This window comes from Ictalurus furcatus, chromosome 11, assembly GCF_023375685.1.
Source record: "Ictalurus furcatus strain D&B chromosome 11, Billie_1.0, whole genome shotgun sequence".
NCBI classification, from domain to species: domain Eukaryota; kingdom Metazoa; phylum Chordata; class Actinopteri; order Siluriformes; family Ictaluridae; genus Ictalurus; species Ictalurus furcatus.
Window position 1 is genome coordinate 19,814,525 of NC_071265.1, and position 27,617 is coordinate 19,842,141.

A 27,617-nucleotide genomic window follows, 5' to 3' on the forward strand; every position below is an offset into this window, starting at 1 on the left:
AAAACTGTCTTTGTATTTTACACATCTTTGGCAAATTGACTCAAAGCTTAAAAGTGTCCATAGCATTTATACTGTCTCTTGATTCATGTTTCTTCTTCATCACGCTCCACTTTGATCTTGCTACTGTGATGATTGTTTTTTGTGTCCTGTCCTTCAGCCACCTTTTCATTTGTCTTCTTACTATCGCCACTTGACTGTTCCTGGTGTCTACTTCTGTCCTCGATCTCCATTCTTCTCTCCACCCTTCTCTTGTGTGCATGATTGCTAAGCGAGTTTTCTTCTTCCTCCTCGTCCTCCTCTTCTGCTCGGAATCCTAGTGGAGCCCCGTCCAGGCTGGAATCACTAAGGAATGTGGCTGTTTCCTCCAGCGTGAGCGGATTGTCTCTTGTCTCAGGATGAAGCTTGATGTGTGGGCGTGTGTAGAGAGCCATGTCCCCCAAAACCGGCTCCTCTCCCTGGGCATCTGGGTCATTGTCTCGACCACAGAATGCATAGCGGTGGTTCATGTGCTGTGAGTAGGAGCCTGAGTGCGAGAAACGCTTGCCACATTTATCACACTGATAGGGCTTTTCTCCGGAGTGAAGCCGGCTGTGCTCAATCAGGTGGTGCTTGTGTTTAAACGCTTTCTTACAGATCTGGCACTCATGTGGCCGCTTTCCTAAAATGACAGAAAGAAAAGACATTTAGTTACATGGTTCTTGTATTTTTGCGATTAAACAGACTAGTGATATATTCCAGTTTACACCATGATGCTGTTGAATTCTCAAATCTCAAACGGTCAGAGGGTGTTTTCTGTAACAGCACGGCTCTGGCAGGTTTATATGAATGCACACTTTTTAATATATTTTCCTTTCTATTGTAACAGTTAACTTACAGGAACTTGCATGGCAGACTCTCCACATAAACAGAGAAAAAATGGTGTAATTGTTGATATGGTGAAGCTTGGGGGTCTTGGGGGTCGGGGGATTGAGGAGGAGTGGGTCATTTTTGGAAAGCGTCTCCAGAGATAAGTTTATGTAAGTTGTTTTTTTTTTTTTTATCTAGGAGTCATATTTGATTCGAGTTTGTTTTTTTGACCCACACATACAATCTACTGTCAAGAATTTCATCTCAGAAATATCACTAGACTTCGCCCTATGCTATCTTTTCCTGTGACTGAAAGGCTTATCATCACTTTTGGATTTTCTCGTATTGATTACTGCAATGCACTTCTTGCGGGGGTTTCTAAAACCACACTAAATAAATTGCAATGTGTGCAAAATTCTGCTGCTAGGAACCTGACTAGTGTCCGGAGAAATGAACACATCACTCCAATACTGAAGTCCTTGCACTGACTCCTGGTCAGGTTTCACGTTGATTTTAAAATCCTTAAGCTCCCATAAGGCACTGCATGGTCTGGCCCCTCAGTATCTGTCTGCACTTTTAACTTTATATACCCCCAAGCGTCATTTGCGCTCCTCTCGAGCTGGTTTACTGGCTGTCCCACAGACGTGGTTGCGATCTGTAGGGGACAGGGCTTTCTCGTCCTATGCTCCTAGACTCTGGAATTCACTCCCTGCTCATATTAGAGACATATTAGACCCTCCCTGCTCATATTAGAGACATATTAGACCCACCCTGCTCATAATAGAGACATATTAGACCCTCCCTGCTCATATTAGAGACATATTAGACCCTCCCTGTTCATATTAGAGACATATTAGACCCTCCCTGTTCATATTAGAGACATATTAGACCCTCCCTGCTCATATTAGAGACATATTAGACCCTCCCTGCTCATATTAGAGATGCACAGAATTTAAGCATTTTTAAATCTAACCTAAAAACAAATTTTTTAGGTTTGCTTTTTCTTAATGGCTTCAACCATTTTGTATTCAAGTCTGTTTTATGTGTTTTTTATTTATTTATTTAATTTTCTTGATATTTTCTTATTGTGTGAAGTGCCTTGAGAAGCTGCTTTAAAGGCACTATATAAAAATAAAGTATATATATATATATATATATATATATATATATATATATATATATATATATATATATATATATATATATATAAATTTTCAGTTAAGTTTTCTGGCCCAAGAAATATTTAATGACAGAGGGTTTTGACAATTTTTTTTAATTTAAAGAGAGAATGGAGGAGGGGAAACTGGTTATAGGAACTAACTTGTTTTGTGGGCATTCCACAACATTAATGTTAATATAAACCAATACAATGCATGACATGTTGTTAATACATTTTTAAAAAATTTAATTGGGGTTGTAGTGTTTTTGGAAAATAATCTCTTTGGGGTGACCTCACCCTGTCATTAATTATTTTCCCATAAAAGTACACCCTTTTTGTATTATTCCTTATGTAATAATAGGTACCAATCTCTGTAACAGAAACTATATTATTACAAATGATCAAAAGTATTGTAAATATAATTTATAGGCCTACAGATTATTCACTTTTGAAAGTTTTTTTGTGTCGTAAACATCCTGACCAATATCAGTCCCTCTAGAACAGTGCTTCTGCCGAGGTCTTCAATAATCATGACACAAAGATAACAATTATGACTGGTACGAGTAAATTCTTCTTAGCTGCCATTCAATTCAATCAACTTTCCTAGAAAAAACATCAAACCACAAAGCTAAATCAGGTTTTGCTGATGTACAGTGCAACAGTATATTCACAGTCGTGGTGTCGGTACCTGTATGTTCATATTTGTGGCGCAGCAAAGAGCTGCTCTTCTGGAAGCTTTTGTCACAGATGTCGCAGGCGTATAATCCGTCCTCTGTCTTCCTGAGTCTCTTTCTCCCTGGAATATGGTCTCCGTCCAGGCTTTCCTCCATCAGCGTGAGGTAGTCCAGATTTCCTCGTTTTCTGGAATCACCCTTAAAGACAGACATTCATTTTATTAATTGGGGTCTGTGACAGCATTGAATATGAAGCCCATGGATAAATAATAATATATGCTGTAAAGTGCACACTATGCATCTTTTGTGAAGTCATTTTATGAGTGTGAAATTTGTAACTGTGTGTAAACAGGCTTGCATTTTCTCTGCCCTTTATGCATGTTGGGGCTGGAATTCCCCTCTGAGTAATATACTTGTTTACAGCACAAATGGGGGAAACAAATGCATCAAGAGCAACCGACAAGAGCCAAAGAGACGTGTTATGATTGTTTATGTGGCACTAAAGATAGTTCTTAACTTATGATGTACACCTGAATAAGAGCCCCTGAGTTGAAATGAAAGTACAAATTGCTTATATTGTTAAAAACTGAGGAAGGGGCTGTGGGTGGGTTTCGGTACAGGTTTTAATATGGGTTTAATTAGAATGTTTCAGCAAATATCATTAAAAATATACATGATAGTTTTTGTTCTTTTCCTTTGTGGCAGATAATCAAAGAAGGAAATATTATTAGTGGCCACATGATGTTTGAGGTCAGATTGGGTTGCTGATTCAACATGTGTTCTCACCATGAGGTTTATCTCCTGATGCATTCTTTTCAGCATGGTCTCAGACTCTGCTTCCATCATATAGAGGAACCCAGGGCTGGGTGCTGGTGGTGTTAGAGGAAGTGATGTCAGGCCATTATGCCCCATTGCTGCGAGACCACTTGACATGATGGGATTAAAAAAGGGGTAGCTGCTGAAAACTGCACTTCCAAATAAAGGTCTATAGGCCCCGCCTACTTCGTGATGGGATAGTGGGCTTAACCTTCTGGTCATATGCTCCACATCCCTGTGGTCTGTCTGTGGTGAGCTGCCGTTGCAGTCCGAGCCAGGCTCCGAGCCTTTACATGCTTTGGGAATGGAAAGGTCTAAGGGTTCGCTCTGAGAACTCTCTGATCTGGGTGAAGGTCTGTGTTGAAGAGGCTGGCATGGTGATGTGATTGATGGAGAGCTGAAGCCTGGACGTCGGTGTTCCTGTAGCGAGGGCGAAGTGGGGCTCATGATGCTGGAGTTTCCAGGGCTGTCTGTCTTTCTGTTTGTCCAGTAGGCATGTGCCGGATCAGAGCGGAAGTGCAAAGGTGATGGCATTGGCACAAGGAGCTGCTGTGGAAGCGAATGCCAGGATGCCTGCTGTGGAGAAGAGAGCTCTCTGCTCATTCCATTAGGTGTGGACGGAGTTTTCTGTGTGTCGTAAAGGTTGTGGGAGACACGGGAGAAGTTAAGCGGTGACCCGTCTTTGATGCAGTGCATCTGTACAGCATCCTGCTCATCTTTTCCCTTGCATAGATATCTCTCATGCTGCTTTAGAACAACTTCATTTGGAAACAGCTGGAAGCACCGCTGACATGATACTGCACCGACAGGCACATCACTTTTCCCCTCTCTTCTTTCTGTCTTGTCTTCTTCGCCCTTGTCCTGCCTGCTTCCTAACTGCTCATCCTTCTCCACTTCCTTTCGGAGCATTTCCTGCAGGAGCTGTTCAAACTTGCCACCAGAGTGTAGCAAGGGCAAAAGTGTAGTCCCTTTAAACACCCCCATCCTCATGGCTGCAACAGAATCCCACGGTCTGCTTAGATCCGGAGTTCGGAGTGCAGAAGAACTAGATTCCTGTCCCTGATTGGCTAGTTGTTCTGTGAAGCCATGACTCAGTGGAACACATGGAGAGCTCTTCCCTCTGTTACCATTCCTGCTTCCAACTACAGGGGGTGACGTCGGGGAGGGGAAGAGGTAGGCAGGGTGAGAGTGGCCATTGAAATATGTGCCGTTCCCTGATCCGCCCCCACTGAGACACTTTTTGCTGCTCAGGTGTGAGCTGTAGGAGCCTGAGTGACTGAAACGTTTCTTACAGTTGGAGCACTCGTAGGGCTTCTCACCTAAAATGACAAAACAATATTTACTACAGATTTTTCTGCACGTCTGTGACTCACCACCAGAGGTGTAGCTGAAGGTGGGTTGGGGATTTCAGATTTGAACCCACCTTGAAATATTTTATGGCAATTCCAAATGCTGCTTCAAAGCTGATTTTGATATAGTTGCACCAAATAACATTGTTTTGCATTGTGCTGTAATGATGTTCATAAAAGGTCAAATCATCATTATGATTCTTCCTTATTTAACCACTCCAGACATCAAACGAACATGTCTTTTAGTCATATTTTAGCCACATTTTATTGGTTACGGTGAGAAAACTATTAGTCAGCTAGATACACTCTGAGCACAGAGATATCAAAGTGACAGCAGATGAAGTATGGGAGGTGTAAGGCTAGATCTTGTGCTATAAGGTGAACTGTGAAATGTGAATGTTTCCCTACTACAAGCATATTATTTTAATCATATTCAGTGGAAAGGTCATGTTTCTATGGGTTCTGTCTCAACATAAACTAGTGTCTCTACAGAAACGCTATTTATATGGCACAGTTAGTTGATCAGAGTTGTAAATAATTAAATGATACAATCTTAATACCACCACAACTTCTACTGCCATCTGGAATCCAACTGAAATGCATGAGCATGCTATACCTATTCATTTAATTATACAAATCATACCGTGAATTTATTAGCAAAAATCTTACTTGTATTAGTAATCTCAGTAATCTTACTAATCTTACTAAGAATATTTTTTAAAGCTACAGAGTAACTAGTCACAGTTTCACTATGTAATGTAACAACATTCTGTGTGTATTTGCATGAAAACTTCTTTTTAATTTTTTAATTTTTTTAATGATTATGCTAATTAAAAAACACATTTTTCTTACCACTATGAATGCGTAGATGCTCCTTAAGATGATGCTTGTATTTAAAGGCTTTTCCACACTGTGTACACTTAAACTTCCGGTTTTCCGTGTTGGTGTCAGAGACAGAATTCTGTAACACACACGCGCATCAGAAAGTCATGTAAAATCGAACTGTCCAGTGTGATCATCTTTTACAGTATTTCTGTAGTCTGTTGAAGTCATGTATCGCAGCATGAGCTCCCACCTTCTCTTTAACCTGGGTGTGTAGTGCCATGTGCCGCTCCATCTGTGCCCTGTACGGAGTGCTGTAGCCACACAGTGGACACACACTGTGCCCTCCCTCCCTCTGGCACAACTTCATGTGTTCTCTGAGATAGGTGCCCTGCTGATATGACCGCTGGCAAAATGGACACACCTGCATTTCTGTCCCTGTAGGATTAGGGCTCCCAGGGTCTGCGTCTGTTAATCAGGAAGAGAACACTGGTTACCAAAGGTAAAGGTTATTTTTAGTTATCTGGATTATTGCTGATATTTTTTCATTTGTAAAAACATACTATTCTGCTAGGCAGAAAAGGTCCTGATACTTATAATTTAATCAAAAAAACCCAAAAAACATTTAAATAACTTTTTTTAAGCATTTCATTGTGACAACCATGGCTTGGTATTAATTCTAGCCACCGAGACTAGTTTTTTATTTTTTCTTCAAAAAATTTCAGGCAAAAATATATGAATTACAAATTAATCACTTAACATAAAAGCAGCATCTCCACAAAACATTAACTTGTTAGCTGTGTCATGGCACAACCACTTTTCTTTACAGCATCTGATCCTTTTCTTCATCATTTTCCTTATCACATCATCTGTAACTGTATACTAATTTTATGAAATACCATTATATAACTTTTTTAAAGAATAATAACTTTATTATAACTTTTTTTATGTTTTACTAAAATAATTTATATATATATATATATATATATATATATATATATATATATATATATATAATAGTAATTCATAGGTATTAATTACTTTTTCTCGTATTGTTTCCATCGGACCAACAATTTTCTTATTAGCTTGATCCACCCCTCCCCCACTTCACGACCTTTGATTCTTGCAAGCTGCCGAGCTGTCCTAATTTGACCTGACCTTTTCACACTAACTGTATTTAGTCACATTTGGCCTAGCTAAACGTCTGTGAGATCGGACTAAACAACTAGAAATCACAATTTATACAATTTATTAATAGCTGGAGAACAGTCAGGCTGAGCAGGGGAAAGAAACCCTGAGGAGATACACTACATATGATATATCTACCCAACAAAGTGTCTGGTAAATCAACAGTTCTCACCATAACCTAATTTTACCCACAGTTCCTATAAGTAAATTCTGAAAAGAAATGTTATCATGTCTATCAGTACTCCTAAACAGGATTGAAAGGAAATAGAGACTCTTAACTCCCGTGTCTCCATTTTTCCCCCACAGTATAAAGCCCCCAGTAATCTCATATTGAATTTCAGATCTCATACATTGTGCTCAGATGTACCAAGATAATGATGTCCATTCAACTTTATCCAGCTTAACACAAATAGACTAATGTACACTTTGAGAGATGTACAATTTACTTGAGGTATGCTGTCATGTTCATGTATATTTAAAAAGAATTCTAGTGTACTTTGATATGCTAGCATTGTTTAAGTATACTTGAAGTACACTCAATGATAAGTATTCATTTATTTTTAAAGGTAGAAATATGGGCATGAAAAGTCTTTAAGTCTGTAAAAAGGTAATTTATTTAAAACTGTGTTTGGAAAAGAAGAAAGTATGAGTAAGTAAGTAAGTAAGTAAGTAAGTAAATTTGATTTATATAGCACATTTAAACACAACAAAGCTGACCAAAGTGCTGAACAGAGTAAGAAAAAGTTCAATAGAAAACAGAAGAAAACCAAATAGACACAGACAATAGACAATAGTAAAAATTAGATTAAAATGCCCGGGAGAAGAAAAATGCTTTCAGCCTCTTTTTAAAAATGATAACACAAGGTGCAAGGGTGGATATCCAGTGCCAATTGAATTGAGTTGAGCGGCAACTGAAAAAGCTCTGTCCCCTTAAATGGGATCGAGGGACATACAAAAGAAACCTATCAGAAGATCTTAAAAAACATACCAGTGAACAATATAGAGAAAAGTTGTTTCAATATAAATAAGCATGTTCCTGAATGGTGCAGCAGTAAACTGTTTGCCCTGTGACGCATTTGAATCTTCCTGAAACATCCGAGCAAAGAAAATTCACTATAATTGGGATTTTTGGGTGTAAACGTTTTCGAATTCTGGTTCCAAACACAGAAAACCCTTTCCAAATCAGCCTTAGAATGATGTACCTTTTCCCTCAGGTGACTCCAGAACGCCTGGTGACAAGGTGGATGGTGTATCATCCTGCACACCAGGTGTGTGGTAGGAAGCGATGGAGCCGTTGTGTTGCTGGCTGTGTCGTGAGTCAGGAAGCTGGGACACTTTTCTCAGCTCCATGAGGAAGTCATACCGAGTCCAGTCCTCCATTACACGGGCATCGTTCTGTGCTGAGGGAGCAGAGGCAGTGTGTGCTGATGTTAGATCAACATTGGCCTTGCTGTCTAATGTCATAATTACTTTAGGAAAAAAGGTTGGGTTTTTTTTGCTCATTCTCAACAAGCTTCCACTGTCCATGTTGTAATAATAACCCAAACCTTGTGGTTATACAGTACTGGCCGCCTGAGCTATACAGCTTCAGTAAAAAATCGGATATTTGCACACATGCATTTGTTTGTCTTGTGGTGTCTAATTTAATGAGTTCATACTTTTTCTCAGCTTCACCCCAATATTAAAGACATATTTTATATGTTTCTTTTTTAGCCTATGACGGTTATAATAACCCTTACAAAACATGCACATAGAGTACAGTACATCACATGTAAATAAAAAAATGTGAATTTCATATGCTTTTTTTTTTTTTACGTACACAACGTCACGTTATTTTCCCCACACATTTTCTTTCTTTCTTTCTTTCTTTTGTCATCTTTTCCACGTTTTTCCACACGATTCATTTCCATTCACATGTAGGACATGCTTTTCTCACGTATCATTCACACGATGTCACACGCGTTCACTCGAATTCACAAGCGTAAATCCAGACGATAACACGATGAAAGGCACCTTCACATGTTTCTCCACATAATCACATAATGCACACACAAGCCTACGTGGAGAAAAAGTGTGAACACGAACTCATGAAATGAGAAATGTATGTTGAAATCAAGGGATAAGTGGAGTCAAGTTGAAGTTGAAGAGAAAACAGAGCACTCCATCTTACTGGATTAGATTTGAGAAGCACTATATTGGACACCACAGGGAAAAGAAAAAAAAAAAGAAAAGATAATTGGGGTATACTTTCCTACTCTTTGTTTAAGAAAACTTTTTTAAAAAAAAAAAAGAAAGAAAGAAAAGGCTTGTCGTGGGAATTTAAAGGGCTCTGTAATGGGCATGATGAGAGCTGAAATATGGAAAATGTTTCTGAGATTCTCCCACGAGACCAATAAGAGACCAGAGAGCCAAAAAAAACTATCAAATAATAATATAAAAAGAAAAGACAGGACAAATGCCAGCACTGCGCTGTGACTTTGAGGAGGATTATTCAAATGTTTACAGATGTTGGCATCATATTTCCAGCTTTCTCTACTGTGGCCAGAGAAGAGGCAGAGCACCTAACTGCTGTATGGACTCTTCTTTCTTCACGAAAAATGAGTATGCAATGACTTTCTATAGATGAGCTGTATAAGTTTTCTTTATCCCTACGAATATAAAAGGAAAGCTGTACTTACTTACTTTTGACTTTAGTATGGGAATGTCATCTTGTTTGACACGAAAGCCCTTTGTCATGCATGATGTGACGGCTTATTGAAAATAACCTTTGATTCTTATCTAAATGCTAGCAAGAAGTTTCATTTTCCGCTCGGTTATTTATCATCTCTAATATCTCGTAGGTGTTGGAAATTGCTGAAGTCAGGCAACTGGTTTGGAGTCACAGTTATTGCAATGATTGTAATCATGCGTAAAACATCATTACTAAACACACTAGGTAGCTATAAGTGTATATCCAAAAAAAAAAACCAGATGGTTATCATGTTAATAAATGTTAAATCAGCCAGTGTAAATTTCAGTTGGATACGCACTGGACTGCTGAATTTGAAAAGTCTCTGTTCTCTTTTTATTACTGGCAGATGTTTTAGACTAAAGTCTGTTCGATTCGCATGTACGTTCTCTATAAGGCCGAGGCCTGTTTGTCATTTGACATTTTAAGCGCTTTTTAAAGAACGTTTCGAGCTCATTTTCTAAACCTGGTCCACTGCCTGTTGATTTTGTAAAGAACTGACAGGGGTAAGGAGTTTTCATCTCTGAACACATCTGGTCATGTAATTATATCTACTTACTGTATGCACGGTTCTCTTGCTCTCCCGTGGTACTCGGGACGGTCGTGTTCTCAGTCTCGTCCCAGTGTTCCAGCGAGGGGCTCAGACTGTGGGCGCGGGTGGAGCGAGCAGGACTTCCAGCCTCTGTGCCCTCGCTGGCTGTCAGACTCATCTTATCTTGTTCAATTCTTTCATCCTGCACATCCGTCCCCCATGCACAACCCTCATCCTCTCCCTCAGAGCCCAGAGAGCACTCTGTATAGAGAGAGAGAGAGAGAGAGAGAGAATAAGAATTCGAGGGTAATATGATTATGTTCTTTGTGATATGTTGAAATATGTATAATGAGAAACGCATAACTGTGCTTAAATACAGAAAGTGATACAGCTATACCCGATAAATATAATACTGCAGTGAAGTGTCTGTGAAACTCATTTTTTATTTAGGGCTAGTCTTTTTGTATTTATTGTTAACCAATAAGCATTTTGTTAATGTAGAGCCTAATTGTTTATATTGATTTGTGGCTACTAAGCGTGTGAGGCATGGGGAATAGTTTAGTGTCTGTGAATGATTTTGAGGTAAATTTTAATATCTTTAAGGGACAAATATATTCAGCGGAATGAAACAGAGTGGAAAGGGTGTACAAATGATTTTTTTTAAATTAAAGGTACTATTAAAATGATTAAATAATTAAAAATGATGATAAAGAATCCTTTTGCAATTTCATTTTCATTCATTTTTTAAATGAATAAAATGTTTTATGCAACCCCAGTAAACAAAAAAATTGCTACTTACTTAGGAATAAATCAGAAATGAGGAAGAGGAAATTCACTGGAAGGAGTTGTGGTTATGGCATGTTTATATACTGTAGAAACTTGGCGCCCACAATCGTGCCTTATCGTAATTGTTTTTCAGGTGCTACAAAGGATTAAAGAACAATTGAAAATGGAAAAGATGGACTTTTTAAAGGATATTTTATTTTTATGATTATAATTGAAAGGACATTTTGCTATTTTAAGGAGTATGTTATAGGAAATTTGGAGGAAAATGTCAGCAGATAGATAATAATAATATCTAATATTTTAAAAGATTTTATTTTTATTTTCAGTTGAGCTCGCTTCAGTGAAATAATGTTTAGTGAGATGTCTACGTATCATGAAGTATCTGTGGGAGACACTTAATACTGTATCAGCTGGCACTGACTTTCCGAAAATGAGACTGATGATCCAGCATGTTTACAAAAAAAAACAAAAAAAAAAACAGCAGCCTTATCTCTCTGGCCTACCATTAGTTTAGATATGACTTTTGCTCTGCATTTCAAGTCATAATGAAAACTGAAAGCTCAAATGCCTAAAAGAAAATAAATAAATAAAAATTAAAAGTTTTATTTATATATATATATATAATATATATATATATATATATATATATATATATATATATAATGTGTGTGTGTGTGTGTGTGTGTGTGTGTGTGTGTGTAATTTAAAATAAATGTAAAATGTTAGCAATCAAATAGGAGTTTATACCAATAAAAGACAATAAATAGAAATTACAAACATATGAACAAGACAAGATGTATACACGTCATATTTTTCCATGGTCTCTATACTTATTTCGATCCATAACTCACAATAATAATAATAATCATAATTAATATTATAAATTGTTGTACAATTAGTTTAGCCACAATAGACTAACACCCCAATAACTACTCATGAGAAACTAATAGGAAAATGCATATAGGTAAAAAAGTCAGGAATGTAATTTGGTTGGGATTAATTATGATAATTGTTTTATCTAAGATTTTGTGTGTGTGTGTGTGTGTGTGGGTGTGTGTGTGTGTGTGTGTACATCTGAATTCACTCCTTTCTGTCTAATAAGTTTTAGTATGAACCTGTTGGCATCATGTGGCAGGAAGCAGCAGTTTCAGTTCGACTGTGATGGAAATAACAATGCAGTGCTGACTGTGTGTGTGTGTGTGTGTGTGTGTGCGTGTGTGAGTGAGTGTGTGAGTGAGATGGCAGGTAAAGTTCCAGTGTTGCTCATCCATGAGTAATACACACTTGTGACCAGGTGACACACACAGACACACACACACACACACACACACACACACACACACACACACACACACACACACACACCCACGCGTACACAGTGTACAATTTGATCTTTTCTGTTATGACTGTACAGAGCAGTTACACAATAATGACCCCACCTCCTAACGAGCCTGGGGTTTGGACAAGGCCTTATGTCTGCGTGCACACACACACACACACACACACACACACCCACACACACACACTCACTGTGCACAACGTGACCTTTCATGTTATGACTGTGCAGAATAGTGAAGCCATAATCCAACTGTTAAACTTAAACGAATCTTCATACACGCATGTGCTCATATATCCACGGGCATGGTCAGTGTTTTTTTTAATAAATCATATACTGTTGCTGTGGTACTCTCGCTGGCACAGACCAATGATTAAGATGACCAAGTAGGTCATGATTTTTGATGATGTCATTTTTGTGGACACTGATAAGACACAGCAAAACCAAAATGGAGGGTTTGCAGCAGACGCACTCCTATAAAGTTCACAATTTCATATTTTTTAAAATCGTTTTTAAACATTAAATAATGTGTGTTTACAGTTCTACAACTGTGCCACCAATACTGGTACAGTTTCCCTCCAGGCACAGCACAAGTTATGAACAGCGTCAGTTCTCACCCACAGCGCTATCCCAGAACCAGCCGACCGATTGGTTTAGCTTTGAAAGATATAGTTTCTTGTTCGTCTGCTATTTATTTTCAGTCTTATTGTGCAGTGTTTAAATTAATAACCCATTTTTCTTCATGTATACAATCTAAACAAACACCCACAGGATTTATATTTTGAATGCGTAATGTATTTTAAAATGTCTAATACTACAAAGTTTGAATGTCTGTTGTATTATTACTCTCCATGTGTTTCCATGTAAGCATTACCAAAAAAATAAAATAAAATTGTGTACTAAAAAAAAAAGCCAACTTAGCTTTGACTTTGAATTTAGATTAATTTTACAACTCAAAATAAATAAAATCCATAATGGCTTGGAAAGTGAGATTTTATAAACTGATTTGATAAACTGTTTGTGATACAAAGTGAATTTACAAATATATTCAACATGATAGATATGTTTGAACAGTTTGACATGATTGCAGGACAGAAGATAATGTAGGAACATAATATAACAAGAAGGACTGCGAAAAAGCTTGTTAGGACCTTCTTTACAATCTGCTCTGGTAATGGCACGGCAGAAAAGAGTGGAATCGCTTTTGTAAGATATATGCTGAAAAAGAGACCTTCATTTGACAGGAGTTTAATTTAAAAAAAGCAGTAAATAAGTCTGTATTCGATCCTGCTTCAAGTCATATTGCTACCACAGACTGAAAAAGAAAAAGAAAAAAGTAGCAGTTTCAGGCATTACCTTAGTTTCATTGTCGTTATATATGTACTTTTATATATCATCAGTACAGTTGTTACAATACACAAGAACAAAAATCGATCCATGAAATTCTATCGTAACATCAAACAGTCATGAAAATCCAATACCATTGTGTTATAAGGTATGTAGGTGTTTCTCAGCTTTCGTTTTTGCACACAAAGCCTGTGGCCACTATGTGAGAATGACAACTCAATCGAAATTATATTTCAAAAAAAACAGTGCTGTTTGAATAGTGCAAAGAGGTATAGAAACCCATGAAAATGAATCCAAATGATTTTACTGCATCTTGCGGTACACACACGTCAGAGATTTATCAGTACAGTAGAAGCCACATGAAGACTTCGCTTCAGACTAATCCATTTTAAGATGTAGAAGTTCATTTCTCAGGCTATACTGAAGCTTTTCATGAGTATTTAGCGCTACTTTTTTTTTTTTTTTTTAATTATTTTTTAAAGATGAAACTTTAGAATATCACTGGTAATCCAGACTGTACTTCACTACTGATCATCACTCAGTCAGTCTGAACAGATCAGAGTACAAATGCAGATCAAAGTTTGTTTTACCTTCTCTAGGTGAGGTAACGGCCGTTCATGTATAAATCCACTGTGAAGATTTTATTCCAGACTAAACAGCAAAAAAAACAACAAACCCAACCATTTAACCTCTACATTCCTTAAAACATGAAAAACGCTTGAGAAATTATCAGATGCCGCTATTTTCAAACTCTGACAATGAGTCACACACACACACACACACACACCACATCACAGATACAACACTCCTTACAGCTCTCCTACATACTATCTCTCAGATGCACACACACACACACAAACACACGCACACGCACATGCACCCATATGCATAGACACATATAAACACATCAAAATCTTACTCATGTCTTAGTCATTCTCAGACGGCCGGTACGCAAATATACCACACGCTGATAAGATTAGATTAAAAAACAAAAAGCAAACAAAATGCAAAAGTAAAGCTGGACTTCTAGCATGTGTGTTGCACTGTTGGTGTTGTTGTTTTTAAAAAGAGAAAATCTGCTTCCTCAGCTCAAATTGAGCTGCCACATTGACTACTTTCAAAGTGTGTCATGCTATGTAGTGGGTGACACTGAATAGTGCGTGTGACATTATGTGCTCTTAAAAAGGGGTTAAGGTTTAGGTATGTGTGAGTTTGCATGCAGTACATTCGGCACCTTAAATAACAACTGGCTAGAATCTTGAGCGATGCTTGTTTGTTGGGTCTATCTCTTCACACTAACTGAATGTAACAGCTATTTCTCAGAACAAACACTTACATCAGTGTAGTTGTAGTTTTTCTTTTTGTGCTTTTTATCATTGTGACTCTTTAAGCAGATTCAGAGTATTAAATGTGGATATCGTGTTTATATACAGAGATAAATCTGCATTTAAAGCTTATGAGTGAGTGTTTGTGTGGACACAGCCATGTTCTAAGATGTGTTTTGTGTGTGTGAAGGGAAAAGGACCTTAAAAGACATTTCAATCGTTATTTATTGATAAAAAAACTATCTTGCTTTTTTTTTTTTTTCTCATGAAAATATATTTTTTTAAAAACACGTTGAAACAAATTATGGCTAGGCTTGTTTGCAATTTGCATGAACACTCATAATCAATCCACCCACACATGCTCATCCTTACTTCAGTCTCATAATTAATTTGGTATGCATGGACTCTCGTACCCACTGCACTAGAACGTATACAAGTGTCACACAGTTCTTCGGTTTACTATGTACTAATCCAGAACTTATTACAACCAGAAATCCCTTCCAGTGGGTAAAAGACCCTCTTGTGATTGCAGTACACTCATAAACCTATTAAGTATGAAAATAATTGGTATCATCCTACAGCTATTTCATTCCATGCGTTCGCAAGGGTGTGTGTGTGCATGTTCTTCTGGAACTCAATTAAAGATCTTGTATGGTAGCACTACTTGTATTGTTCTCTGCTTGATATATCGTTTTGCTTGCATTTCCTCATTTGTAAGTCGCTTTGGATAAAAGCGTCTGCTGAATGAATAAATGTAAATGTAAATGTAGATTTGAAATCAGATCAACGTCACTACTGTTCGTTTTATTAACACTGGATTCAAGATGACTTCATCCATTCTGTTGAAACTCTTTTCAATGTTGCTAGTGGTGGGTAGTGATCAACAGAGCACTGGTACTCATTTAAATTAAAAACAGTAACATTATGCACCCCAAGTCACTGATATGTCACAGATCATAGATCGAGTGTCTCGCAGATAATCAGACATAGCCTGAATTAAAACCTAATGATCTGAATCAAAGGCCTGATCTCAAAACGTGTGAATGTGCTGCTTGTCAGCCACTTTAGACAGTTTGAACTGATTATCCTGCTGTGACAGGAGAGCGCTCGCTAGTGACTTGTGTATCGATGCATAACAGGGTTCGCCCCTCTGAACCCTCTGTTCCACAAAACGCACCACTAATCAACTAAGCTTGCGAAAAAGACTGGAAGACGACACGATTTCTGAGAAGGACAGAACGGGGGAGAAAGCGCTCACATGGAGAGAGCGATCCGTAGTTGTGTGAGTGAGTGTGTGACACAGTGAGAGACCCTTGACTCAGATCATTCTCGAGCAAATATTCAAGCAGCACAGGAGTGAGGTGCATGGGGAAATTCCCTGTGCTGAGCTCCAATAGCAGTGTGACAAAGCCTTTTACATGACTGCACCCACACCAGCACCTTATCTTTCAAACCCTGTCGAGCTTCTCCATCCAACAACAGCTGATGTCTTCAGCCACGTACTAACTAATAGGCTAATAACGCTACTAATAACAGTTTTACACGTCAACCTCGCGCACAAAATAGGAACAAATTCCTACAAAACGTCAAATTGTACGCTCATTCAAACAGCATGCTGTTTCATCAGACACAAACTAATACACATACATGAGAACTTATTTAAAAAAAAAAAAAAAGTGTCAGAGAGACAAGAGATGGTTAACCTGTGTGAAGTTCAGCGGAAATTATTTTCATCTGATACAAGAGAGAAAGCTAGATAGAGAGATACAGAGAATGCATGAGAGAGTAAAGGAGTGAAAATGGTGACAGTGTACCTGTGTACAACGCTTGTGGAAATGCATGCATCTGATACTATTCTTGGCTACAGAATGAGATTAGATGCAGCATGCACGTACCTGTGCCATGCACATTATTATGTGTGTGTGTGTGTGTGTGTTCTCTAGAGAAAACTATACGTTCGTTTTAACATCCCCTCAGTGGTTGTGTGAAAAGACATCTATTTGCTGGCTACTTTTTGCTGTGTAAAATGAAGGTGTTACTGGCCACAATGACCTATTTCTGACCACGTATCATTAAAGCTAGGTGTAAATCTCACTTTGGTTGTGTGTGTGTGTGTGTGCGTGTGGATGTGTAGATGTGGTTTCGTGTTAGTATGTAGAAAGTGTATAATCCCACACATTCACCAACTCCATGAATCCAAGCAACTCCTTTTTATTACTCTCCTGCTCCAGATTTCACTCGTTCCCATTCTCTCTCTCTCTCTGTATCCGTCTCTTTCCTCTCACTTGCACCGCACTATAAATTCCAACCCTTCCCCCCTGAAATTTGTTTTCTTCGTCTTTCTTTTTCTTCCCCTCCCAACATAAGAAAATGTTTGCGACCTCTTCTAAGCTATCTGATGTGGTTCGTTATTTTGTGCATTTGCACAAACCACGCATTCGTGGTTCGTGATTATTAAAACATTCTCAGAGCTCAGAGCACACACACACACACACGAAAAGTTTTGAAGTTTTAATAGAGGGTCCGAAATAAAAGTGCCTCTTTGAGCTTAAAAGCTATATAATGTGCAAGTTCGTTAGTTCGACTTGACTTGCACTTGCTGAGAAATTAGTTTTTGGGTTTCTCAAATATGCCTGGTATCCATGGCAGTAGGAGTGTTTCTTCTTTTTATGGACTCAAGTGGCATTTCTGTGTCAACTCACCAAAGTTTTCAGCTTCTTTACACAGTCCTGATGTGTCTCAGATAAGCAGGGCTGAGCCCCGCTGCTTCAATTACAAACCAATCATTTAATAGTACAATTTATTGACCAAAACAAAACAAAACAAAACAAAACAAAACAAAGCCTTACACATGCTACAGTATCTAGTGCGCCTGGCTTTGAAATCATAGAGTTATCAACAGGCATTTCTCAGCGCCACCTTGTGACATGATTAGGAAATACATGTCAGCAAATCAGCTGCTTTGGCTTTAGTATTATACACCAGTTTCAGTAGTAATGGTTATTTAAGTTAATAAAACAGAAAAAGCCATGCATACTTATGCCAACGTTTACACAATAGAAATAATGTATTCTCTCTCTCTCTCTCTCTCTCTCTCTCTCTCTGTGTGTGTATGTGTGTGAGTGTGTGTGTGTGTGTGTTTATGTATGATTGTGCTGGCATGCATGGGAACCTAAACCATGTCTTTAAAAATCACTCCAATTAAAGTCACAAAAAGTGCAAATGCAGCAAAACAAGTAAGGAAGAGCGTGTGTGTGTGTGGGTGTGTGTGGGCATGCATGTGTGTGTGTGAAAATAAGCAACAGAATTTAAAAAAAATCAGAGAGAGGAAAAATTAAGAAGTTTAAAAAGGCAGACTGGAAGTTTGAAGATCTGTGTGTGTGTGTGGTGAGAGAGAGAGAGAGAGAGAAAGAGAGAGAGAGAGAAGGAAAGAGAGAGATGCATATGACTGGGACTTAAGTTCTGTAAGTTAAAGCAGAAGGCTGGTGGGCTGTAGCGTATTTGAAGTAAGAGAGTGTGTGTGTGTGTGTGTGTGTGTGTGTGTGTGTGTGATGTGGTTTTGGGGGAAAAGGAGCAGTGTGTGGCGTCAGTGGGACTCTGGGAGGGGGGTGATGGCGACAGTATGGGGCTTGGGAGACCCCCTCCCTCCTCTCTCTCTCTCTCTCTCAAATGCCTTGTGCTTCATCTCCTTGTCTCTTCCTATTATTGCATTTTGTGTGTGTGTTCCTGTGTGTGTGTATGTGTGTGCAAGTGTGAGTGTGTGTATGATAGTGTGATATGTGTATGTCCTCTTGCAGTATCAGTGAGGCCTCATTCACACCTCTGCTTGCTATATTAAATGATCTATATCCTGTACATGAGGCAATACTCAACCCAGAAGGTCATTATGAATGTGCTCTCTCTCCCCTCTTCCTCTTGCTTTTCCTCCCTCTTTATCTTTCTCCACCTCTCTATCTCTTCCTCTCTCTCGCTCTCTTTCTCTCATCTATTCTCTATCCCATAGACTCCAAATATTTCTGAACTATAGAGCCCCATTTCCTCGACAGTGGCAGAATCTCTATGTAAGAGCCCTCATCTTTTCCTGTCATTCACTTGGACTTTATTAGCACCGTCTATACCCTTCTGTGTGCCGCTGATCCGGTCTTCAACGTGAGGTTGCTTGTGTTGCTTTGAAGAGAATTTCGAGGCCTGTAATCGCTCACTGGTTACGGTTATTGAAAAGGTGAGCTAAAATTTCAGGGGTGCAAGAAGACCGGTCATGTGCCTAGATTATTTTCAGTAGTGGCGCAACCGAATTATATAGAGGACAAAGTTACTTTGCACTTATAGAATATCTGATTTGTTCCGTGGTGGGAAATGATCGAAATGATACAATGACATTACATTATTGGTTTCCATAGTAACACTATATAGTTCGTAATGCTCAACGGATTTGGTCAAAACACCTACAACACTGCATGAGCTTAATATGACTTTTATACTTTAGCACATGACTAACAAATGGCATATTGGCTTAATCTGCCAATATGTATTCACACCCCTTTAGAGAACTGATGGTCGTCCTGTAACCATCCCGTCCTGCTTAGCTGTATGCTTGATTTGTGTTGTCTACATTGTAAATGGCTTTGAACAGAAAATATCTTCCAATTGAATAAATGTAATGAAATGTAAATATCTATAATGAGTCTTTATTGGTCACATAACCATTACAGCACAGTGAAATTCTTTTCTTAGCATAACCCAGCATGTAGTTATGCTAAGAAAAGGGGGGTCAGAGTGCAGGGTCAGCCATGATACAGCTCCCTTGGAACAGAGAGGGTTAAGGGCCTTACTCAAGGGCCCAACAGTGGCAGTTTGGCAGCGCTGGGGCTTGAACCCCCAACCTTCCAATCAGTAACCCAGAGCCTTAACCGCTAAGACATCACCGCCCCATAATGCTCATACAGTTACAAGTGTGTTGGTGATGCGACTAAATTTATCCACGCCCGTCATGATATCATACATGCATTACAGAATCTAATATTACAGAGTTATTGATGCCTTACACTTTCTACTCATACCTTTGCTTTGCTTCCTTCATATACAACCCTTAGATTAGATTGCCTGGTTTAAAATCCTCATCTGTTGCATCCCATGTAAACCCCAATATTAAAAACTGCACATAGCCAGGTCAGGGGTCTGTGTTTTTGGAAATTGCATTCTTCTTTAGAAAAAAAAAACAAAACCCTTATTGCAGCTGGATCATTGTGCAACCCTTAGCGTATGTGCTCAAAGTTTTTCTATAGGCCTACAGTGGTGAAAGTTGCAGGATGAAGCTGAGTTTAGTGGCGAGTGAGAGTGCAGTGCAGCAGGTGTAGGGTGGTTAGGTTGTACCTGTTTCCTGCAGGTACTGGGAACAGGAGGGAAAGGGAGTAACTCTCTCTCTCTCTCTCTCAATGCTCAAGGCCATCATTCACCTCAAATCTGTGTTTGTGTGTTTTGTGGGGACCAAATGTGCCCACTATGACAAAAATACACAAGAATTTTGGCCTGAGCATATTTGGATGGTCCCTACAAAGCAACATGCCCCCCACCCTCCAAAGAGAAAAAAAAATAATTATTTGGGGTTTGAGGTTAAGGTTAGTGTGTACAGAGTGTGTGTGTGTTTATTTGTGTTTTCAAGTGTGTGCTAGAAAGAGTGCAATTATCCTCACTACGACATGTAACAGACACCAGCGGTCCATCACAACACAGCACGCATCACACACAAACACCACCCCGAGCGTGTGCACACCCAGCAAGCCTCCCAGCCCCTCACGAGTAAACAAAAGGTTCAGCTCAACAAATAGCTTAGCTGGCTCAATGTTGATTCATCACTCGCCCAGCTGTGGTAGTTTAAATTCCCAAACATGAGGTGATTACAGTCACACGCAGTCACACCTTTACTTCGCACATTGCCCAGGACAACTGTTTTAACACATGCACACACACACACGCACACACTCGCACACACACACAGAGTGTCAGAATGTGAAATGATGCTATATTTTGAGTAGTGTGTTGAATTCTGATACACACCTAGTACACAAAATATTGAAGTCTACACAATGTTAAAATGAGTTCTTTTTTGGACTGGATGCGCTATCTCTATCTCGACTCCAAGAACTACATACATTAGTATTATCAGCTCGATTTCCTACAGCTCCACTATCTCTATCATTCTTTTCTCACATACCACACACATGCACTTCCTTTTTCACTGTCTCCATATGCTGATTATTTGTCCCTGTCTCTCTGAATCCCTCTTTCCTGCTGAGGCTGACGCCTTGGCCCTGTCATATAGGCAGCAGCGCTAATAAACCTTGGAGCCTGGACTCCACACAGTCTCTCTCTCTCTCTCTCTTTCTTGTTTTCTCTCTCTCTGAATCTCTCTGATTTCTTGCCCAGTTTTGCTCTGTGGTCCAAAATGACAAGTGACTCCCACTTACAGTTTTTCTGTAACCCCCCCCCTTTTGTGCACTGCCCACTGTGACGAGCCTGCGCCAGAGACCCACACACACTCACACACACACTCGCAACAGAAAACACACAGCTGGACCCCAGCTGCCTACAAAAAGAGAGTGCTTTGGAAATCAATGAAGGAGAATCAGGAAAAATGGGAAAGAGTTTAAATAAATTGGCACTTGAAAAAAAAAAAAGCATGGAAAGGGAGGCAATTGGAAAAGTTGAAGAGAGGGGACAAATGAGGAGGGTCAAGGGGAAAGGAAATGAGCTGCAACCGCAGAATAGAATTCTAGCTCCGCTCCAAAAACAGGTCAGAGACCAGGACGGCCAGAGACAAGAGGCATATTAAGTATCCAAAGTAGTCTCTATCGTGTGCTCTTCTTCAGCATAACTAAAATCACTATAAGAACTTTACAATAAGAAGAAATTCCTCTCCTAAGGGAAAGATCTAATCTTAAACAAAAAAAAACAAACAAACCCAGGAACCTGTGTGACATACTCTCTGTAGTCCGAAGCATCGAAATATCTTACTTACTATGTCATATGTTTAAATAGCTGAACGTTTGTTTAAATTGCATGATGATGTTTTTGATGTCATCCTTCATGTCAGATAGCTTGTCTATCAGGTCTATATTACGCTGCGTTTGACTTAACTCTGAAGAGAGAAGTCAGAAGTACACCATTTTCGACCTTGAGATGTTCACCTTGTGTACATACTACTCACCTCGTGTAGCTCATGATTTACTGTATTTCCTTTCTCAAAAAACAAGAAAAAAACAAAACAAAACAGTCAGATTGATAGATGTGTCTAACCAACTAATACATGTTGATTGATTAGAATTATATTATAACCTCATTTAAAAGTACAGAACTTGCACGTCCTTTACTATTGATGGTCTGAGCAGCCATGTTGATGTGATATCTCACGGTGAACTCGAGATCGAGGACACCCTCCCGAGCAAGAAGGTAGGAATTCCAAGTTGAGGAGGTGTTTTCTCTGGTTTTAACTAGTCCGTAGTGGGAAATTCAGAGTGGCAAGTTTTAATCGAATGAGGCAGTGCATTGCAGTTTACATTGACTGAACTACAAAGTCACTCAGCACTATTTAACACGATCTGATCGCAGATGAGGACTAGGACCCTCGATTTTATAATTCCCTTTTATACAAATACTAAAAGAGTCTTGGCCTTGATCTGTTGAAGGCTCTTTAATTCCTTTTTTCATTTTGTGTCCTCGCATATGAAGGCACACGTGCGCCGTATTGCCGACTGTAATTCTATGATTGGATCAGAATGTGTGTGTAATGTCCGTAGGGAAGTTCTGAAACTTTTTCAGCTGAAGGTGCTGTTTGGACCAAAGACAAAGAATAAAAAGATAATTTGATCCATAGTCTCAACATGCTTTGGTCACAAGTCTCATTGTCTGAACCTTGGTGCAATAAAGAAAATGACTACCAGGTGACCATATTCATTTCTAAACATTGTGCATCATGGTTGTTTTTTTTCTCTCTCTCTCCTTCTTTATCGTGGTGTGTTAATTGTTAAGAATAAAGTTGTTGTCACTTTTCCCATGAAACAAGCCATGAGCAAACAGCATTCCAAGGAACTCGCCCAGAATCTCTAATCGGCTTGGCTGTGTGTTTTCTCTCACCACAGATTACTCTCATCTGTCCTACATATGCTCATATCCCAGAGGACAGAAGCGAAGACGGATGTCGAAAAGACATCGGAGACGACATGCTAACTCAAATGTGTGATTCACATAGGTACTGTAAATGGCTAATGCTGCTTGCCATGAAACCAGAATGCAAGTAAGACACCATCAAGATGCAAAAAGTGATGAAGACACACACTCCCTAATTTACACCGAAAGCTGTCACCTTTGTTGTGGGTTCCTGTAAGCTGACCATTTAAGCCACGAAAAGCCAGTTGACACTTCTGAGAAACACGCTGCCATCACGAGTGTGTGGCTGACAGTTGAGCTATAACAACTACACGATGTAGGAACATTATCACCTAATAGAGGAACTGCATAACTTGTGAAGAAAAAAAGTTGCCTCTCACTGCCCACTTCTTCTGCTGTGTGTGTGTCTGTGTGTGTCTGCTTGTCTGTCTGTCTGTCTGTCTGTATGTCTGTCTGTATGTGTGAGATGACACAGTAGATGGTAGTATCTAAAGGACTTACAACTGGGGATTGAGGTTGACAGAGCTGCCAATTCAAGATGCATACTAATGAGGAATGTCAATCTCATACACACGCACGCATGCACGCACACACACACACACACACACACACACACACACACTTAGACACATGTACTTTACCATGCCAAGCACCTTTCTTTCCAACTACTGAAAGAATTTTTAAATCCGCAAACATGTGACAATATCACTCACATTATCCATATGATTGGCAGTAAAGTCACATGTAATGAATGAATATTTGTCCTACATAGAAAGCGCTGGAAGGTCATATCTGATAGGTTTTCTTTGTTACCTCTAGTAGTCAGATAAAACATCTATAAAGGCACTCAACTGCCTAAACCATACAAACATTTTCATAAAGCATCGGCCATTTGTGCATCATGTAGCGCTGAGATCACAACATACATCGAACGTATAATGTTTTATGTTTTTATGATGAAATGAAATAAATAAAACTTTTAATGTTTTATGGTGGCTTGATATGTCCTATCATTACGATTAAAAGCCATACAGAAATCAAATAATGAAAGCATCATCTGCTGATTGTCTTTCTTGAGCATAAAAGATACAGTGGGGGAAATGAGTATTGAACGCATCAACATTTTTTTTCAGTAAATATATTTCCAATGAGGTTATTCACATGAAATTTTCACCAGACGTCAGTATTAACTCAAGAAATCTGGAAATATAAAGAATTCACAACATTAAAGTCTATAAATAAAGTTATGTGTAATAAAGTAGTATGAACCAGGAAAAAAGTATTGAATATGGTAAGAAAAAGCAGTTCTCCAAGGTAAGGTAAGGCAAGGAACCAGCTGAAATCCGTAAGTAGTTATACCCCCTATCTGTACAAATTAATATGAATAGGGTTAGTAAATTGATGGTCTATAAAAAGGCTTTTCGTTACCAAGGTGTCATACAAGAAACATTTCATGATGGATAAAAGCCACGAGCTCTCCCAAGACCTTCGCAACCTTATTGTTGCAAAACATATTGATGGAATCGGATACAGGCTTATTTCAAAACTTCTGAATCTTCCAGTAAGCACCACTGGGGCCATTATCTGCAAGTGGAAGCAACATCACTCCGTCATCAACCGGCCACGCACAGGAGCTCCTCACAAGATTTCTGACCAGGGAGTCAGAATAATAATCAGAAGAGTAGCCCAAGAGCCAAGTACCACTCGGAAAGAACTCCAGAAACACTTGGAGGCAGCAGGTACCATCACAGAGAAAACAATAGGCACTCCACTGCTCACGCTCATCCCGCAAGACTCCGTCACTAAAGAAAAGGTTTACAGTTTGCTACAACACATGTGGACAAGCCTATGAAATACTGGGAGAGTGTAGTCTGGTCAGACGAGAGCAAAATTAAACTTTTTGGCTGTCATACTACACACCATGTTTGGAGAAGAAATGGCACTGCACATCATCCTTAAAACACTATACCAACAGTGAAGTTTGGAGCTGGAAGCATCATGGTGTGGGGCTGTTTTTCATCGCATGGTACTGGCAGACTTCATATAATTGAAGGAACGATGAATGGAGCTCTTTACCGAGATATTCTTGAGAAGAATCTGCTGCCATCCACCAGGATGATGAAGATGAGGCATGGGTGGACCTTTCAGCAGGACAACGGTCCAAAACATACAGCAAAGGAAACTCTCAGTTGGTTTCAGAGAAAAAAAATCAAGGTGTTAGAATGGCCCAGTCAATCACCTGACTCGAATCCAGTTGAACAAGATTTAAAGACAATGTGTTTAGAAGAATTGGCTTCAAAATCACACATGAATACTTTTTTCCTGTGTCTTCCTCTTTATTACACATAACTTCATTTATGGACTTTAATGTTGTGAATTCTTTATATTTGCAGATTTCAGTTAATTGAGTTAATACTGATGTCTGGTGAAAATTTCATGTGAACAGCCTTATTGGAAATATATTTCCTGAAAAAAAGTTGACGCGTTCAATGCTTATTTCCCCCACTGTAGAATAATTGTGAATGGACATTTTCTTTTTCTTTTTTTTATTTTAAAGTCAGCCTAAAACAAAATAATAATATACCAGTAACTGCATGGATTCTCCTGCTGAAAACACTTATGCTTTGATTAAAAAAAAAAAAAAGATCTAATGGAGACAAACAAACGAATTATCTTATGGGTCCAAATGAACTAAAATAATGATATGATATATATTTTTTGACTTGATTTTTTGAAGCAGACACCACTGCTTCCAAAAAAGTATAATGCAAGCGTTTAATATGTCGTAGAACAAAAGCACGGCTGCCATGCTGTCATGTCTAAATCTGATGTGTACGTGAAGTATAATGGCATGTCATTTCAAAATCTGTTTACTGAAGACCTGGTAAGCAGATAAGATGTTTTCTTCGCATATGATATTTTGAAATCATTTCTGGGAGAAAACAAAAATGTTGCTTGTGCTCTCCTTGGCAACTCTATAGATGTAAGAATATAAATACACATAAATTACAGGCCAAAAGTATCTGTAAAATAAATACAAACATTTACGAACATAAGAGATAATGCTTATCAACATGCTCAAAAGTATCTAATTAAATCTCTGCAGCAGCCATGTACACCTAACTGACTCTTATTTTGTTTTTGCATTTAAAATATTCCTAAAAAAAAAATAAACAATTAAATCTTTTTGGAATATGTTCTTTTTTGGGATATTTATAATCTTTGTAATTGTATAGGCTATAGTGGAATATTATTAAACATATTTAGTAAGTCTAGATGTTAGTAAATATTTTAAGTAGTAAAATATGCAAGATTATGGGAAAAGAAACATGAAATTTGGAAAATCGCATGTTTAACGAATAAGAATTGCTTACATTCTTATTTGTGATCTGGAGATAGTTATGCATTTGTGCAGATATCTGTTTATTCCACTTTCTTGAGGGAGTGAAGGTGCTATTCTTGGTGCTATTCCGAATAGCACCAAATTATAAAGTACAGTTTAGTGATGCTGAAGGAGAATGTGGTGGTGATAAGAGAAAGAAAAGCATCTTGATAAGATAAAGAGAGAGAAAAGCATCATCTTCTTGGCTGTTTGCTGTGTGTGCGCGCGCTGCTCGTGCGCGCGCTGCTCAAACTGTTTATCTGAGAGGTTTAAATCCAGATAAAGGTATACATACTGTAGCTTTCATGCTAAGAGTGATTGAAACACACTAACACACATGCACTTACTCATTAACCGCCTAGCCTGCGTCTTACAACTTGTGGGTAGAGCCTGCAGCTGCACTAACTTCATGCTCAACTGCAGAGTGCATGTCAAACAAATAGATCAATATATAGAGAGAGACAGATCCATGTTTGTTTCATCATACCTCGGTTGCGTCGCGGGTTCGCCTGTTTCCTTCGTTTTCCGCGGCTCTCCTCGGCCATAGCTCCTCTGTAGCTGCCTGAGTGAGTTATGGGCTGAGTGACAGAGCAGTGCTCCGTGTGGCCCGCGCTCCCTGCCTCGCTGACGTCCTGCTCGCGCGCACCAGCGCCAGTGATGTCATCAGAGGCAGGACCTGACCCGGCATGGCCAGAGGTTTTTATCCCGAGTGTGAACCCTGTCCCCGTAAACCTCCCGTTACGCATATTTAATCCATTTGCCTGGAAAACAAATATCTGATTTAATATGAATATGTAGCTACACTTTCAGAAATAATTGCACATTTCCTTGGCTGCTATAGGCGGGCATCACCGTCAGTGAGTAGCCTATGTTTTACCTGGGAAGATGCATCTTTAATGCTGTAGCTTTTAGTGTAAAAAAAAATATATAAAAAAATAAATAAAAATAATAATAATAAAAAGTACATTAGGGGTTAAACGATGTACCTTAAATAAACGTTAAGGTGCACTATTAACTTTTCCAGGTGAAACACACATAGTGAATGGAGAGAACGCACCCTTGATATATATCCCACTATAGATAGAGAGATAGATAGAGAGTAGGAGTTTAGATTCTAGGGGTCTCTCTCTCTCTCTCTGAATATATATATATATATATATA

The 27,617-nt window shown here is 38.8% G+C and overlaps 1 protein-coding gene across 1 annotated transcript; it reads right to left on the bottom strand.

Moving 5' to 3' along the window:
- Window positions 1-83: 83 nt before the first annotated feature.
- On the bottom strand, window positions 84-27,519 carry LOC128614556 (zinc finger E-box-binding homeobox 2-like). The gene is made up of 8 exons (XM_053635958.1): window positions 26,944-27,519; window positions 10,142-10,375; window positions 8,057-8,254; window positions 5,920-6,134; window positions 5,697-5,805; window positions 3,466-4,814; window positions 2,694-2,877; window positions 84-658 (listed from the first exon to the last, which is right to left on the bottom strand). Exons 1-8 carry the CDS (start codon window positions 27,200-27,202, stop codon window positions 84-86), a joined length of 3,123 nt encoding a protein of 1,040 aa, XP_053491933.1. The 5' UTR covers window positions 27,203-27,519.
- Between the last annotated feature and the right edge of the window lie 98 nt (window positions 27,520-27,617).